The sequence below is a fragment of the Spinacia oleracea genome, chromosome 6, assembly GCF_020520425.1.
Source record: "Spinacia oleracea cultivar Varoflay chromosome 6, BTI_SOV_V1, whole genome shotgun sequence".
Lineage (NCBI taxonomy): Eukaryota > Viridiplantae > Streptophyta > Magnoliopsida > Caryophyllales > Amaranthaceae > Spinacia > Spinacia oleracea.
In genome coordinates this window covers 86,576,573-86,593,773 of record NC_079492.1, presented here as the reverse complement: position 1 = coordinate 86,593,773, position 17,201 = coordinate 86,576,573, and the positions used below count along the sequence as shown (strand labels likewise).

At 38.5% G+C, this 17,201-nt stretch overlaps 1 protein-coding gene across 1 annotated transcript; it reads left to right on the top strand.

The window, feature by feature from the left end:
* Positions 1 to 14,763: 14,763 nt before the first annotated feature.
* Positions 14,764 to 16,700, top strand: LOC110779313 (60S acidic ribosomal protein P3). The gene is made up of 2 exons (XM_021983840.2): positions 14,764 to 15,100; positions 16,333 to 16,700. Exons 1-2 carry the CDS (start codon positions 14,903 to 14,905, stop codon positions 16,495 to 16,497), a joined length of 363 nt encoding a protein of 120 aa, XP_021839532.1. The 5' UTR covers positions 14,764 to 14,902; the 3' UTR covers positions 16,498 to 16,700.
* Positions 16,701 to 17,201: the final 501 nt, after the last annotated feature.

Sequence of the window (17,201 nt, the reverse complement as noted above, 5' to 3'; positions counted from 1 at the left end):
GTCTCCTAGTATTGTATCTTAACATCCCTCCTCACGATGGAGCGTGTAGATCTTGAATGCCCATCTTGCTAAGAAAAAATTCAAATTGCGCTTTTCCTAACGCCTTTGTAAAAATATCTGCTAATTGCACATTTGTTGACACATACGACGGGACAATAATACCTTCCTTGATTGCATCTCGTATAAAATTGTAGTCTGCCTCAATATGTTTTGTCCTCTCATGAAACACCGGATTTTGTGCTATGTGAAGGGCTGACTGACTATCAAAAAACACATACATCCTTTGCTTGTGCTCCACACCCAGATATCTAAGTAGTTGTTATAACCACTTCAACTCACATGTTAATTCCCCAATTGAACAATACTCTGCTTCTACAGAGGAACGAGATAATGTATGTTGTTTCTTAGACTTCCAGGACACAGGAGAAAGACCGAGTAAAACAAATCATCTAGTGATTGAACGACGAGTCAACGGACAACTAGCCCAATTTGAGTCACACCATCCCTCTAGTCGTAATACACTGTCATAACGTAAAAGAATGCCTTAACCTGGACACTTCTTTAAGTAGCGTACCACCCTCAGCGCGCGATGCTTCCAAATGCTCATCTTTTGGTGTTTGCATGAACTGTGATAAAATGTTCACCGAATATGCTAAATCTGGTCTAGTAACGGCCAAATAATGAGACGACCTACGAGACATCTATATTTCTCTGCATCACCCAGATCCTTTCCCTCCGCGAGTGCTAATTTGTGATTTTGCTCCATTGGAAAATTTGCAGCTTTAGCACCTAATAGGCCTGTTCATGAAATAATGTCTATCACATATTTTCTTTGATAGACGTAAAATCCACTCTTTCTACGAGCATCCTCTAGTCCTAGAAAATGTTTCAGATGCCCCAAATCCTTCATTTTAAAACATGAACCCAAATATACTTTGAAACTATTTAATGTAAATACATCGTTTCCTGCAATAATCATATTATCAACATAAACTAGGACGCTCAACTGCGATTCTCCCGTTGACATAGTGAATAACGAATAATCAGAGTATGATTGTTTAAATCCATACTTCTTTAGGGAAGTAGATAACTTCTCAAACCAACACCATGGTGCCTGTTTTAACCCATACACTGACTTTTTCATCCTGCACACCATGTCAATATTATTTTTATGAAAGCCAGGTGGAATTTTCATATAAATTTCTTCTTCTAAGTCACCATGGAGAAACGCATTATGTACATCCATTTGATGTACCTCCCAATTTTTCACTGCTGCAACTACCAAGAAAGTTCGTAATGTCGACATTTTAGCAACTAAAGCAAAATTTTTCATTATAATCTAAGAATACCAATCTTGCCTTGTTCCTGATTAAATTTCCATATTTCTTTTTGAAGGAAATAATGCCCTTGGTCCAAGTATGCATTCTATGATAAGTCTAATAAATGCGGTTCAGTATTAATTGACAAGTTAATAATTCAGTGAGATCAAGTGAGCTGAATGCCTAGCTAGAGGCCGCTTCAGTTCAAGTGGAATTAATGATATTAATCCACAGCTTACTCTTGACTGAACCCGTAGGGTCACACAAATAGTACGTAAACGGATCAAGTATCTAATGGCATTAGATACTCTATCTATGGATATTCGGAATCGACGGATCTTGGTTTCAGTGGGAGCTGAGATCGTCACAGGCAAGAAATGAATACTCCGGAAACGATGATATTACCGGAAACGGAAATATGGATCGTATCGGAAATATAAATATTATCCAAGTCGTAGATGTTGCCGGAAACGGAAACATGGTACGTATCGGAAAATATTATCGGAAATGGAAATATTGCCAGAATCGGAAATATTGCCGGAAACGGAAATATTGTCAGAATCGGAAATATTATCGGAATCGGAAAATAATTCCGGAAACGGAAATATTAAATATTTGTTCGAAACGGAAATTAATTCCGGAATCGGAAATATTAAATATTGTTCGTATCGGAAATGAATTCCGGAATCGGAAATTTAATCGGAAGCGTATCGTACGAATAAGCATCGGACGAGGCCTGCCGGACGAGGGCCCAGCACGAAGCCAGGCCATCGCCCAGCAAGCCAAGCGCGCCACACGAACAGCCAAGGCCACGCCAGGCCCAGCGCAAGGCCAGGCCCAGCAGGCCGAGGCAGCGCGAACAGCGCGCGCAGCGCGCGCAGGAGCTACGTGGGCTTGTAGCTCGCGTAGGCCTCGCTGCGTGGGCTGCTGCTCGCACGCACGCGCATGGGCGGCCCATCGTGGCTGCCGTGTGTGTGTGCGTGAGTGTTTGTGTTCATGCACGATTCCTAAAACATGCAGAGTTCGGTTAATGATTAAATTCCTAATTCTATTAGATAAATTAATTAATTAGAGTTCTTGTAGGATTCTAGGTTTAATTAATTTGTATCTGAATAGGATTCCAATTCCCTTTCCATACCCCTATAAATATGTGGCCTGGGTTCACAATTTATAACGAGTTTCAAAGTATTCAAAGTGAGTTTTTTGAGAGAAAAATTCAATCACACATCTTGCTCAAAAGTGCCGAAAATTCTAGTACCTTAAGGGCGATTCTAGTTGGTCAATCTTAAGGCGGATCCGGACGTGCTGTGGACTATCTACGGAGGGACGACACTTGGAGTCCTAAAGACTTGTTCTTGTTCGGTTCGGGCGCAGCTAGGGAGGGCACGCAACAAAGAGTATGCATCTAAATTATGCTATATGATTATGTGTATATAATATGTATTCCTGGGTTAATAGTTGTTTCCGCATGATTTATGTAATATCATATGTATCATAACCTAATAGTGGTATCACGAGCCCCTTATTATTTTCATAATCTAATTTGCATAAACATGGTTAAATATTACAAATTTGCAAGAATTAAAAGGGGTGATTAATTTTCGTAATTGTTAATTAATTGCAAATTGCGTTTATTTAATTATACGTACGCAGTTTTTCGGCAGTTTCTTCGTTACTCATCCAAATCGAGTGATTTTTGTGTCAATTCCGCATGTAAAAGGCATTCTAAAATTTTGACAAAAATAGTAATTTTCTGCCGAACCCAGAATTCTCAAATTCGAAGCCTAACTATGACTTTTCGAAGGTTTTAGTTTTTCGAATGCAAAATTTCGTAAATTTAAGATGTTAAATTAAATATTTGCGATTCTTGTTGATAAATCTTGAATTTTTGATTGACCTACTGTATATGTTTAACAAGTTTGAATGCCTAGCCTTGTTAATTATGCAATCTAATTTGTAATTATGATTAATTTGTTGAAAATTAGAATAATTTAGAATTAATTTGATTTTCATAATTAATTATAATTTAATTAGAAACCTATGATTAAAAACCACCATAAAAATTGTAAATTTATGATAAATTTTAAATTTTTATGACCTAGACTTGAATCCATGTAAATCAGAAATCAATTGAATAATAAATTTTCGATTTTTCGCCCTAAAATTATGAAATTAATATTATTTATTAATTTGTCATTAATTTTAAATATAAATTTTAAATTTTTATGCGATTCGTTCATATAACTTGCACGCACAAAGCAATGGACGCTTCGTGTTACCCTTAAGGGGTGTTGTATAGTGCGGGCATGCGACAACGAGCAAGGGAGCTCGTCGCCCGTGCGGCACGAATGCAATGAGCAAGGGCGTGGTGCACGAGCACAAGGCAGCAGCCCTGCCTTGTGTCGTGGGCCACGAGCTATGAACAAATGGGCATGGGCGAAAGGCAAGCCAAGGCAGTCGCGTGTGGGCAGCAAGCGAGCTGCGCCACAACGCGCACTGCCTCGCGCAAGAGCGCGCAGCCTCGCGCGCAGCGAGCGCAAGCTCGCGTGCCACGAGCGCTGCGCCCAGCATTGCTCGCGCGCACAGCAAGCGATGTCGCGCGCACAGCGAGCGATGGCTCGCGCGCACAGCGAGCAATGGCTCGCGCGCGCAGCGTGCGCTGGCGAGCGCGCACAGCGAGCGATGGCTCGCGTGCGTCGAGCGCTGGCGCGCGCGCAGCAAGGACCACAGCGTGCGATGGCTTGCGATGGTAGATGCAGCAGCTATGCGACGAGCGCATGGGCTGCGCGCACATGGCCAGCAATGACTGTGTGCGTGCGGCCCATGGGCGTGCAATGCGTAGGGTGTTTGCGTTACGATTAGATCGTTTTGAATGTTTAATTTAAAAATTTCAGTTCACGTAATTTTAATTAATTTTAAAATTAATAATTTAAATTATTTTCTTGGATTTTAATTTTGAATATTGTAATTATAATAAATTTTATTTATTCTAATTATTTTACTAAAATTAAAATCATGAATTAATTTAAATAACGACTGAAATTAAATTAAACTTTTTGGATTCAATTATAAATTTATATGAGCTTTAAATTTTAATTAAATTTGTATGTTTCCGGTTAGACTAGAAATACATTTTTATGTTTAAAATTAGTAAAGCATATGAATTTATTGGTTTAAGTGGGAGCGCTTTTTAGTCATAAACTCTTGATTAGGTCTACAAATCCTTAAGATTAAAACAACTTGATTAGAATTAATAAGGACTGAATAATTGGTAGATTATTGGTGCCCTTGATTAATTGCTGCAAATGTTTACGTGATGCATAATGTGTTTTACTAACCAGCTATGTGGGCCATTCATGATAATGAATGGGTGAATGGTATATATTGTATATGTACTGTTTTGCAGGTTATGAAGTGACTAGTATGGCCCAAATAGGATAGAAAATATGGTCTGCGTACCATTAATTTGAATGTAATTGGTCTAAAGTACCAAAGTTATTTTTCAATTCAAATATGGTCTGCGTACCATCAAATAGTTGTAATTAGTTATAGCTTATCCTATTTGAAGAAAATGGTGCCTCCCACGGAGATTTTCAAGACGGACTTTGAAGTCAAAGCTTCAAGATGAAGTCGGGCCATACTAGATCACATTTATCTTATGCATGTTTTAAGTTATTTATTGCTTTTAAATATGTCTTAAAATGCATGAGATCAAAAGCTTGATTATGTTGCATGATTAAGGATTTTAGTTCACTTAAAATCTAACCAACATAGTGAGAGCCTTAAGTTCCAAACTTAAAAATTGAGTTAAAAGGTGCCATGCTAAAATATACACTTGCTTGGATATCCTTTACATCAATCTAGTAATAGTTTTCGCTCAGCGAGGTGTTACTTATTGGTCCTAAAGGGGCAAGGTACACAAATAATTGTGAGTACATGTTAGTTTTGGTGAAACTCAACGATATAAGTAAGGAGTCCTTTTATGTCGTGGCAAAATCGATAGGTTTACCTAATAAGTTCTTAGACGTACCTATCAACCAAGAATAGTTTCTAGACTATTAGCAAAAGGCTTTTGCTTACCTAAGATGTTCTAGGATTAAGTCGACAAACTGTGCTTAGTTCTTCAATGATTTTAGGATCTTGGAATCATTTTATTCACACCTGCCGGAACACATAACTTGAATAAAATGCTTAATAAACATTGAATTATGCATGTATGCTAGAATTTAAGTTTATTAAGAGAAACTGTGAATGGTTATTTATTTGTTTATTCTTTTCAATTGTAGTTTTTAATATGGCAAACAACAATTCATTCAACATTCGATCAATTCTCGAAAAGGAGAAGTTGAACGGGAAAAAACTTCCTTGACTGGCAAAGGAACTTGCAAATAGTTCTTATGCAGGAAGAAAAGGAGTATGTCCTAGATGAGGCGATGCCCGAAGCTGCAGGCGACGGGGTCACTCAGGCAGCCCTCAATCGTTGGACTGATGCCAACAAGGATGTGAAATGTCTAATGCTCGCCACCATGAGTGCGGATCTGCAGAAAACGTTCATCAACTCAGATGCTTTCACAATCATCACTGAGTTGAAGAACATGTTCCAAGATCTGGCTCGAGTCGAAAGATTCGAGACTCATAGGCAAATTCTTGAGACCAAGCTTAAGAAAGGCGAGCCCGTAAGTCCACATGTTCTCAAAATGATTGGACTCATTGAGAATATGAGTCGGCTGGATCAGCAATTTTCTCAGGAAATGGCTATAGACACCATCCTCCATTCTCTTCATAGCGGGTATGATCAGTTCAAACTGAACTACAGTATGAATAGTCTGGACAAAACGCTCACTGAGCTTCACGGTATGCTGAAGACCGCTGAAAAGACGCTCAAAAGTGATAAGCAGGATGTGCTTATGGTGCGTGGGGGCAAGTTCAAGAAATCTGGAAAGAAGAGGAATGCTAAGAAAGGTGGCAACAAGGCCAGCCCAACTAAGCAAACTGGCGCCAAATCTGTAAAGAGGAAGGTCAGTCAACCCACTTCTGAATCCGAATGCTTCTACTGCAAGAAGAAGGGGCATTGGAAGAGAGATTGCTTGAAGCTAAAGGAAGATCAGAAGAACGGAACAGTCGTTCCATCTTCAGGTATTTTCGTTATAGACTGTATACTTGCTAATTCAACTTCTTGGGTATTAGATACAGGTTGTGGCTCACACTTATGTTCCAATCCACAGGGACTAAGAAGAAGTAGAAAGTTAAGCAAGGGTGAAGTCGACCTACGAGTGGGAAATGGAGCACGGATTGCTGCATTAGCTGTAGGAACTTACTATTTGTCGTTGCCCTCCGGGCTAGTTTTGGAACTGGAAGAATGTTTCCATGTTCCAAGTCTTACTAAAAACATCATTTCAGTTTCTTGCTTAGATGCTAAGGGATTTTCCTTTTTAATAAAAGACAATAGTTGTTCGTTTTATTTTAAAGAGATGTTTTATGGATCTGCTAGATTAGTCAATGGACGCTATTTATTAGATCACGACAAACAAGTATATAACATAAATACGAAAAAGGCCAAAAAGAATGATTCAGATCTCACCTATCTGTGGCATTGTCGATTAGGCCATATAAACTTGAAACGCTTAGAAAGACTTCAAAAGGAAGGAATTCTAGAACCATTTGACTTAGAGGATTATGGTAAATGCGAATCATGTTTACTTGGCAAAATGACAAAGCAACCTTTCTCTAAAGTTGGAGAAAGAGCAAATGAACTATTGGGTTTAATCCATACAGATGTATGTGGACCAATGAGTACAAATGCTAGAGGTGGTTTCAGCTACATTATCACTTTCACTGATGACTTCAGCATGTATGGTTATGTCTACCTAATGAAGCATAAGTCTGAATCCTTTGACAAATTCAAGGAATTTCAGAGTGAAGTAGAGAATCAATTAGGCAAGAAGATTAAGGCACTGCGGTCTGATAGAGGCGGTGAATATCTGAGCTATGAATTTGATGACCTTCTGAAAGAATGTGGAATTCTATCAGAGTTGACTCCTCCTGGAACACCACAATGGAACGGTGTGTCGGAACGGAGGAACAGAACCTTGCTAGACATGGTCAGGTCAATGATGGGTCAGGCCGAACTTCCATTAGAATTTTGGGGACATGCACTAAATACAGCTGCACTCACTATAAATAGAGCTCCGTCTAAAGCTGTCGAAAAGACTCCATACGAATTATGGTTTGGAAAGCCTCCAAATGTGTCTTTTCTTAAGATTTGGGGATGTGAAGTATACGTCAAACGATTAATTTCAGACAAACTTCATCCAAAATCTGACAAATGTATCCTTGTGGGCTATCCAAAGGAAACAAAGGGGTATTACTTCTACAATACATCTGAGAACAAGGTGTTTGTTGCTCGAGATGGTGTCTTTTTGGAGAAGGATCACATTTCCAAAATGACAAGTGGGAGAAAAGTAGACCTCGAAGAAATTCGAGTCGAACAACAAACTCTAGAGAATGCTCAAGATGACATTCAGGATGAAACTCAGAGATCTTTAGAAGAATCTGGTGAGAATCATGGTCAATCTAGAAATGTTACCCCGCGTAGATCGCAAAGATATAGATCTCAACCGGAAAGGTACTTAGGTATTTTGACGAACGAGAGCTATGACGTTCTATTACTTGAAAGTGATGAACCTGCGACTTACAAACAAGCTATAACGAGCCCTAGCTCCAAGCAATGGCAAGAAGCCATGCAATCTGAATTAGACTCCATGTCTGAAAACCAAGTATGGGATTTGGTCGATTTGTCAGATGGCTACCAAGCCATTGGAAGCAAATGGGTTTTCAAACTGAAAAAGGACAAGGATGGGAAACTTGAAGTTTTCAAAGCTAGATTGGTTGCAAAAGGTTACAGGCAAGTCCTCGGTGTGGATTACGATGAAACCTTTTCACCAGTTGCAATGCTAAAGTCTATTCGGATAATGTTAGCAATCGCTGCATATTACGATTACGAAATATGGCAGATGGATGTCAAAACTGCTTTCTTAAACGGCGTTTTAACAGAAACTGTGTTTATGACGCAGCCTGAAGGTTTTGAGGATCCAAAGAATGCTAAAAAGGTATGCAAGCTAAAGACGTCAATCTACGGATTGAAGCAGGCATCCAGGAGCTGGAATATACGTTTTGATGAAGCAGTCAGTGACTTTGGTTTCATCAAGAACGCAGACGAATCTTGTGTATACAAGAAGGTCAGTGGGAGCAAAATTGCTTTCCTAGTATTATATGTCGACGACATATTACTTATCGGAAATGACATTCCTATGTTGAACTCTGTCAAGATTTGGCTTGGGAAATGTTTTTCGATGAAAGATCTAGGAGAAGCACAGTACATATTGGGCATCAAGATTTACAGAGATAGGTCTAAAAGGATGATTGGACTTAGTCAAAGCACTTATATCAATAAGGTGCTTGATAGGTTCAAGATGGCGGACTCCAAGCGAGGCTACCTACCCATGTCTCATGGAATGACTCTAAGCAAGACTCAGTGCCCAAAAACACTTGATGAGCGTAGACGAATGAATGGGATTCCATATGCATCATTGATTGGTTCAATAATGTATGCCATGATATGTACACGCCCGGATGTTGCGTACGCACTCAGTGCTACGAGCAGATACCAGTCAGACCCAGGAGAGGCGCATTGGACTGCTGCCAAGAACATTCTGAAGTACCTGAAAAGGCACAAAGATGACTTCCTGGTCTATGGTGGAGATGATGAATTAATTGTTAAAGGCTATACGGACGCAAGTTTCCAAACCGACAAAGATGATTTCAGATCACAGTCTGGGTTTGTCTTCTGCCTCAACGGAGGAGCAGTAAGCTGGAAAAGTGCTAAGCAAAGCACCATTGCGGATTCTACAACTGAAGCGGAGTACATTGCTGCACATGAAGCAGCAAAGGAAGCTATATGGCTAAGGAAGTTCATAGGTGAACTTGGTGTAGTCCCCTCCATTAAAGGACCAATAGCCCTGTATTGTGACAATAACGGAGCTATTGCACAGGCAAAAGAGCCTAGACACCACCAGAGAGTCAAGCATGTACTTCGTAGATTTCACCTTCTACGAGAGTTCGTTGAAAGAAAAGAAGTCGAGATAAGCAAGATTGGAACTGATGACAACATATCAGATCCATTAACTAAACCTCTGCCGCAAGCGAAGCACAACTCGCACACTGCAGCTATGGGAATCAGGCATATTGGAGAATGGCTTTGATGTCTCTGTTTAATGTTTTAAAGTTTTAGAGTTTAAATCTTTGTAAAACATTATTGGTTAATCATTCACAATAAATGAAAAGAATTCATTTTTCCATTTAATTTGTGGTTTATTAAATGATGAGTCCCTTCAATTTGACGATATATTCAAGATAGACTGTCAGGACCAGTCCTGTGACTAAGAAATGTCTATCAAGTGAACTTGAATGTCAAAGGTTGAAAATGGTCCCTAATCGGAGTTTTCTATAAAATTGGACGCATAGAAAACGTTAGACGATTAGAATGCAAGATGACTAGTAGTTCTGTTTCTTGGACTATGTGGACATGGCAATGTCATAATCATTTGCATAGATACTTACTTTGGGAAGATTAGTATCGGACAAGACCTATGAAACTTTACTGTAAGAGATGAAAATCTGTCATAAGTAAATTTCATTAAATTATTAGACACTAAATCCTCAATACCTGAGTGATTTGAGATTACTTGTTTGAGAACTGGTTGCTTTGACGTTGACCAACCGTCGCACCGTAAAAGGAGGCTATAAAGGCAACGCTCAGGTAATCACCTATCAAACGAAGTCTAATCTCAAGATCGCAAGATTGGGATTGTCCTCCCATAAATCGGAATGAGATGCTTAAAAGTTGTACAAGGCCACTCGGAGAGCTAGAAACTGTGAAATGCATGGCCGTGCTCGGATGAATCATAGGCTATGATTATCTGTTTATTTGATCAGTTGAACTCTGAAACCGAGGAACACCTCTGGACATAATAAGGATGACAACTCTTACCTTATGTTCAAGAGCAAGCATCGAGCGACAAAGGAATTAGGAAATGCACACTTGTCCCTAAGGACAAGTGGGAGACTGAAGGAAATAATGCCCTTGGTCCAAGTATGCATTCTATGATAAGTCTAATAAATGCGGTTCAGTATTAATTGACAAGTTAATAATTCAGTGAGATCAAGTGAGCTGAATGCCTAGCTAGAGGTCGCTTCAGTTCAAGTGGAATTAATGATATTAATCCACAGCTTACTCTTGACTGAACCCGTAGGGTCACACAAATAGTACGTAAACGGATCAAGTATCTAATGGCATTAGATACTCTATCTATGGATATTCGGAATCGACGGATCTTGGTTTCAGTGGGAGATGAGATCGTCACAGGCAAGAAATGAATACTCCGGAAACGATGATATTACCGGAAACGGAAATATGGATCGTATCGGAAATATAAATATTATCCAAGTCGTAGATGTTGCCGGAAACGGAAACATGGTACGTATTGGAAAATATTATCGGAAATGGAAATATTGCCAGAATCGGAAATATTGCCGGAAACGGAAATATTGTCAGAATCGGAAATATAATCGGAATCGGAAAATAATTCCGGAAACGGAAATATTAAATATTTGTTCGAAACGGAAATTAATTCCGGAATCCGAAATATTAAATATTGTTCGTATCGGAAATGAATTCCGGAATCGGAAATTTAATCGGAAGCGTATCGTACGAATAAGCATCGGACGAGGCCTGCCGGACGAGGGCCCAACACGAAGCCAGGCCATCGCCCAGCAAGCCAAGCGCGCCACACGAACAGCCAAGGCCACGCCAGGCCCAGCGCAAGGCCAGGCCCAGCAGGCCGAGGCAGCGCGCACAGCGCGCGCATCGCGCGCAGGAGCTACGTGGGCTTGTAGCTCGCGTAGGCCTCGCTGCGTGGGCTGCTGCTCGCACGCACGCGCATGGGCGGCCCATCGTGGCTGCCGTGTGTGTGTGCGTGAGTGTTTGTGTTCATGCACGATACCTAAAACATGCAGAGTTCGGTTAATGATTAAATTCCTAATTCTATTAGATAAATTAATTAATTAGAGTTCTTGTAGGATTCTAGGTTTAATTAATTTGTATCTGAATAGGATTCCAATTCCCTTTCCATACCCCTATAAATATGTGGCCTGGGTTCACAATTTATAACGAGTTTCAAAGTATTCAAAGTGAGTTTTTTGAGAGAAAAATTCAATCACACATCTTGCTCAAAAGTGCCGAAAATTCTAGTACCTTAAGGGCGATTCTAGTTGGTCAATCTTAAGGCGGATCCGGACGTGCTGTGGACTATCTACGGAGGGACGACACTTGGAGTCCTAAAGACTTGTTCTTGTTCGGTTCGGGCGCAGCTAGGGAGGGCACGCAACAAAGAGTATGCATCTAAATTATGCTATATGATTATGTGTAAATAATATGTATTCCTGGGTTAATGGTTGTTTCCGCATGATTTATGTAATATCATATGTATCATAACCTAACACTTTTCTCTGTATACACCCACTTACTCCCGAGTGCTTTCTTTCCTAGCGGTAATTTTGTAGGACCCATGCCTCCCTTGTTCTTCAAGTGCATCTATTTCTGCGCCCATAACCTCTCTCCATTCAATGTGTTTCATCGCCTCTTTGAAAGTTTTAGGAGCTTTCCCATCTGTAATTGCTGCAATAAAATTTCTGTGTTTTGCAGAGAATCGTTCATAATTAACAAAATACGTTATAGATCGAATAGGGAGTACCCGAGGAGGAGGATGCCGAGGATGAATTTGCAGATGTACTACTATTTATCTGTATAGTGTGTGTTACGCAATCTCGAAGCCTAAACGAAGGATACTTTATTTGCTTCCCTTTACCCAGTTCTTCCTCACTTCTCGTATCCACCCCCTTACTATTATGCGTACTCCCCCTTACATTATCACTGCGGCCAGGTGCAGCTTTTTCAATTAATTCCTCACAGCTTGCCAGAGCTGGAAGGGGAGAAGTCATATCGCTGCACAACTCTAGCCCACTGCCTTCTCCGGTTTGCAACACCTCAGGTCGAGCCTCGTACAACTCCTTAACGGACGTATCTTGTTGCGCCTCACTCACATTACCTCTTTCACGCACAACATTCTGTTGATTGTTGCTGCTTCTTTGACCCAAAGTAGGAGCACACATTAAATCATCATCATAACTATCATAAATCAGACTTTTTCTCCATTCTCACATATTCCAACATCATCTCTCAAACATTTAGTATAAGGAAAAATCTTTTCATAAAATCTAACATCACGAGACACGAAAAATTCCAAGGTTTCCAAATCAAATAGTTACCACCCTTTCTTTCCAAATGGATAGCCAATAAGGATACATCATTTACCCCGAGATTCAAAATTTCCCCCTTTTCTTCGTTGATTGTGAGCATAACAAACACATCCAAATACGCGAATTAACTCATATGACAGAATTTTACCAAACAACATCTCATATAGCGTTTTATTATCAAGTAACGGGGTAGGTGTCCTATTAATCAAGTAACAAGCCGAGAGAACACGTTCCCCCCAAAAATTTTTAGGTAAGTTCGCCTGAAAGCGTAATGCCCGTGCTACATTTAAGAGGCTAGGTGTTGATGTTTCCGTTCTACTCTACCATTCTGCTAAGGGGTACCAACACATGATGATTCAAATAAAATGTCGTTCTTAAAGAAATAACCTTGCAAACAATTAAATTCCGTACCATTATCACTTCGGAATATTTTAATGTCTTGATTGAACTGACGTTTACTCATTGCAACAAAACTCATAAACATATCTTCAACCTCAGTTTTATCACGAAGCAAATAAATCCATACTCCTCTAGAAAAATCATCTATAATAGTTTAGAAATACCGAGCACCACACGACGAACGTGTCTTGTAGGGCCCCCACAATTTAAAATGTATTAGTTCAAACATTCTACTTGCTCTATTTTCACTAATAGGAAAACTACTTCTGATATGCTTAGCACGAGGACATATATCACATACATTATTATTATGTCTAACAACACTACTCACCGGAAGAAGAAGCTTCACGATTTTCTCAGACGGATGTCCCATTCGTTTATGTCACAATTCCACAACACATTCCGTCTCAACCACACACTTAGACCAACGGAACACCACAGAAAAAATAAAATCCATCTACTCGTTCACCCAGGCCAATCATCTTCCTCGTCGTCCGGTCCTGTATAACACATATTTTGTTAGTAAATTGAAAAGCACAATCATCTTCCCACTAATTTTTTTTATCCCCACACCCTCTCTCATTCAATTAAAAAAATACCCCACTAAGGTTGCGTTCTATTCAACTTAATTGACCTGAACTTGTCTAAACTTATTAGAAGTTATGGAACTTGAGCGATTTCTTTCAATATTGCATAAAGATCCAATAATTCCCAAATACGTTATTTTCTAAGTTAACTCCCACCATACAGTCCACGTCAGCAAGGGAGAAAGAGAAGTAATTTTTTTTTTCCGGTTCAGCGTTGAATGGTATAAATCGCTATCTGAGATAACGGTTTGCTTTAAACAGACCCGCTATCCCACTGTAAGTTTTGATTTAAACTATAAACCACTATCTGAGATAGCGGTTTACTTATGTCAACCGCTATCTTTAGTGCCGGTTTGTTAAAAAAAAAGACCGATTTTAATGCTGACGTGGACGGTATGGTGGGAATTAAGTTAGAAAGTGGCGCATTTTGGGAATTTAACGTTCTTTAAACAATATTGAAGGAAATCGCTCATGGAACTTAATGAAACTTATTACAACTTATCTGAACTTATTATAAATTATTATTAATAATAATAACAATAATAAAAATACTAATAAATAATAAATAATAAATAATAAATAATAAATAATAAAAAATAAAAATAAATAATAAATAATAAACAATAAATAATAAATTATAATTATAATAATTAATAATAATTAATAATAATTAACACTAATTAATAATAATTAATATAAATAATAATAAAAGTTATAATATTCATAACAATAAATAATAATATTATTATTAATATTGGAACTTATTTGAACTTATCTGAACTTATTGAAACTTATTGAAACTTATTTGAACTTATCTGAACTTATTGGACCTGAAACTTATTTTTGTAAGGTGAATAGAACGTCTCTCAACTCCTATTATAACGATTAAATTGGGACAGAGGAGTATGAGTTAGGCCACTGTTTCTTTTGTAAACACGGCTTAAGTTTTCTTTTCTTATAAAAAATAAAATTAAATAAAAGTCTCCTCTAATTTAACGGGCTTATAGAATTGAATTTGGGCTACACTTTGAAGGCCAACCTGATCGTACTCCATCAAAAAGAGTTTTGAATAGTGCGGAGATCTCCAATTCTAGGGTTTTTGGTAACAACCACATATAAACTCTCTTCACTAGATTCCTAAACTCCGAAAGCCGTACTTTGAAACTCTGAACTCTACTCTCTCCTTTTTCTATCTCCTAAATCCTTCGCAAACAATCGACAATGGGAGTATACACCTTTGTTTGCAAGAAATCCGGCGCCGAATGGTCTGCCAAGCAACACTCCGGCGACCTTGAAGCCTCCGCCGACTGCCCCTTTACTCTTCAGAGGAAGCTCGTCCAGTCCGCCCTTAACTCCGGCGATTCCGGCGCCATCCAGTCATCTTTCAATTACATCACCCCTTCTTCCGCCGTCTCTCAGGTATGGCCGGTTTAACTTATCATCATAATAATATCATCTTTGATTTAGCTTTTGTTTTTCTGGGTTGTTTTTTGTATGATTTGTTGTATGTTATGTCAATTGTATGGTAAGGAGATAATCGTATTCGATTTTTGTTGGTTGCAAATTTGAGACTTGTTTTATGATTTGTTTTTTGTTGAATTGAATTTAGGTTAGTATAATTGGTGTTTGGACTGACCCAATCTGATATGAGGTTGTATTATGCTTTGAATTTGAGTTTGTTTGATTTGAATCGAATGAAGTAATTCGAATTGAATAACTGAACTATTGAGCAATGATCGTCACCCATGTGAAACAAGTGGAGTATGATTTCAGTTTTAACCGAATGAACTGAAGTACTGAACAGTGAACACCGACCTTATGAAATTATGTCGAAGTCGCTTATGATGAGGCCTCAATTTATTCTGGGACTTTATCATGTCTTAATTCCAAAAGATGATTGATCGGAATTTAACCTGTACCGTTGCGGATTGATCTGAATATGATTGACTTATTTTAGAATATGTATAATGTATTAATGTAATTAACCTTATTTTTGTAATTGCGCTATTAGCTTTATATTAGCCCTAAATGCTTACTCCGTAATCCCTATGTGTAACTATTGAATGAGAAAGGCACGGCAAATACTTATCACAAAATAAACTAATTAGAACAGTTGTTAGGTTTGACCGTTTGAGTGTGTAACTATTGAATGAGAAAGGCACGGCAAATACCTAGTCTTGTGATACCATGTGATAAATACATATTTTAACAGGAATTTAGTAGTGTATATTCAAACAGCCTATGAACTTGGTAGTTCGCTGGCTTCATTCTGTGGTTGAAAAGTAAACTACTCCGTAGTAGATATGCTTCTATATGTTTATTGGAGTTTCCCAGATTAGACGTTGGCTGATTAATGTTGTGATTGATATTTAGGACATATGCATGTGAAGGTGGCTGATTCTGCTTTGCTAATTAAATGTCTTTATAAAATTGATAAATGCAGTTAATAAAAAAGATCTATGCAATGTAATCAGTATTCAACCCTGCTCTAAGTTGAGCCTTTCTCTTCTTGTTAAGCAAATTAAAGAATTTGTATGATGTAGTGAAACAATTTGTACCCTTTGAAACTAAAGTGGAGCTTTTGTCATGCTTTTATTAAGATTTGTTTGGTGTTGTAATCTGATGTCCCCAATACCTTTTCTTTGTTTCAGGTGATCATTGGTGGAGCTGTTGCTGCCTCAATTGTTGGCGGTGGAGCAGGAGCTGCTGCAGCTCCCTCAGGTGGAGCAGCTGCCGCAGAGGCACCCAAGGAAGAGAAGAAGCCAGAGAAGGAAGAAAGTGAGGATGAGGACATGGGTTTTTCACTCTTTGACTAGAGTGTTATTACATGTAACATCTCTTTTTATGGCTTGTCAGTATGTTATCAAGTGTGTCGAATTACTAGAATTTTGTTAGATGTTCAGTATACTAGATGAACTTATTCGCTGAGATTTTTGTTTGGAGCTGCTGAATACAGTTCTTGCCATGTCTTTAATTGTATGGTCTAATTATTTGAATGATAATGCCATTTTTATGCCTTCGTCCCTGTAACAGTTGCACCGTGTTTTTGAACTTGAGATGTTAGGAAATAAGAGTTAAGCTAATAAATGGTGTCTAACCTTTTGAACTTTTCACCGTTTAGGACCTATACCTTTTTTTTCACCGTTTGGGACCTGATCCCCCTTTTCCGGCCAAATTTAACTAGACTATATTAAAAGGTTAGGTCCTTGGGTTAAAAGGTTAAAGTAAATCAAAAGTTTGAGGACTAATCTTTTCGTTTTTTCACCTTTCAGGACCTGAACTTTCTTTTTTCACCTTTTGAGACGTCAATCAAGTTTTAATGTAATTCCAATTTAATTATTAAAGTTTCTAATCATTAACATATAATAAGTTCAAATTGAAATGATATGTAACTTAATTCATAAATTTAGCCCATATATAAATTGGTTTGGGTATCAAATAATCTAATGAATAAAGAAGCAAATAATTATTTACAAGCTGATCATATTTTATATATTCGGTTATGGTGTCCAATGACAAT

Coding starts and splice junctions, on each gene's coding strand:
- LOC110779313 (XM_021983840.2), top strand. CDS start 14,903: ATGGGAGTATACACCTTTGTTTGCAAGAAATCCGGCGCCGAATGGTCT. Junction 15,101..16,332: donor CTTCTTCCGCCGTCTCTCAG/GTATGGCCGGTT, acceptor TCTTTGTTTCAG/GTGATCATTGGTGGAGCTGT.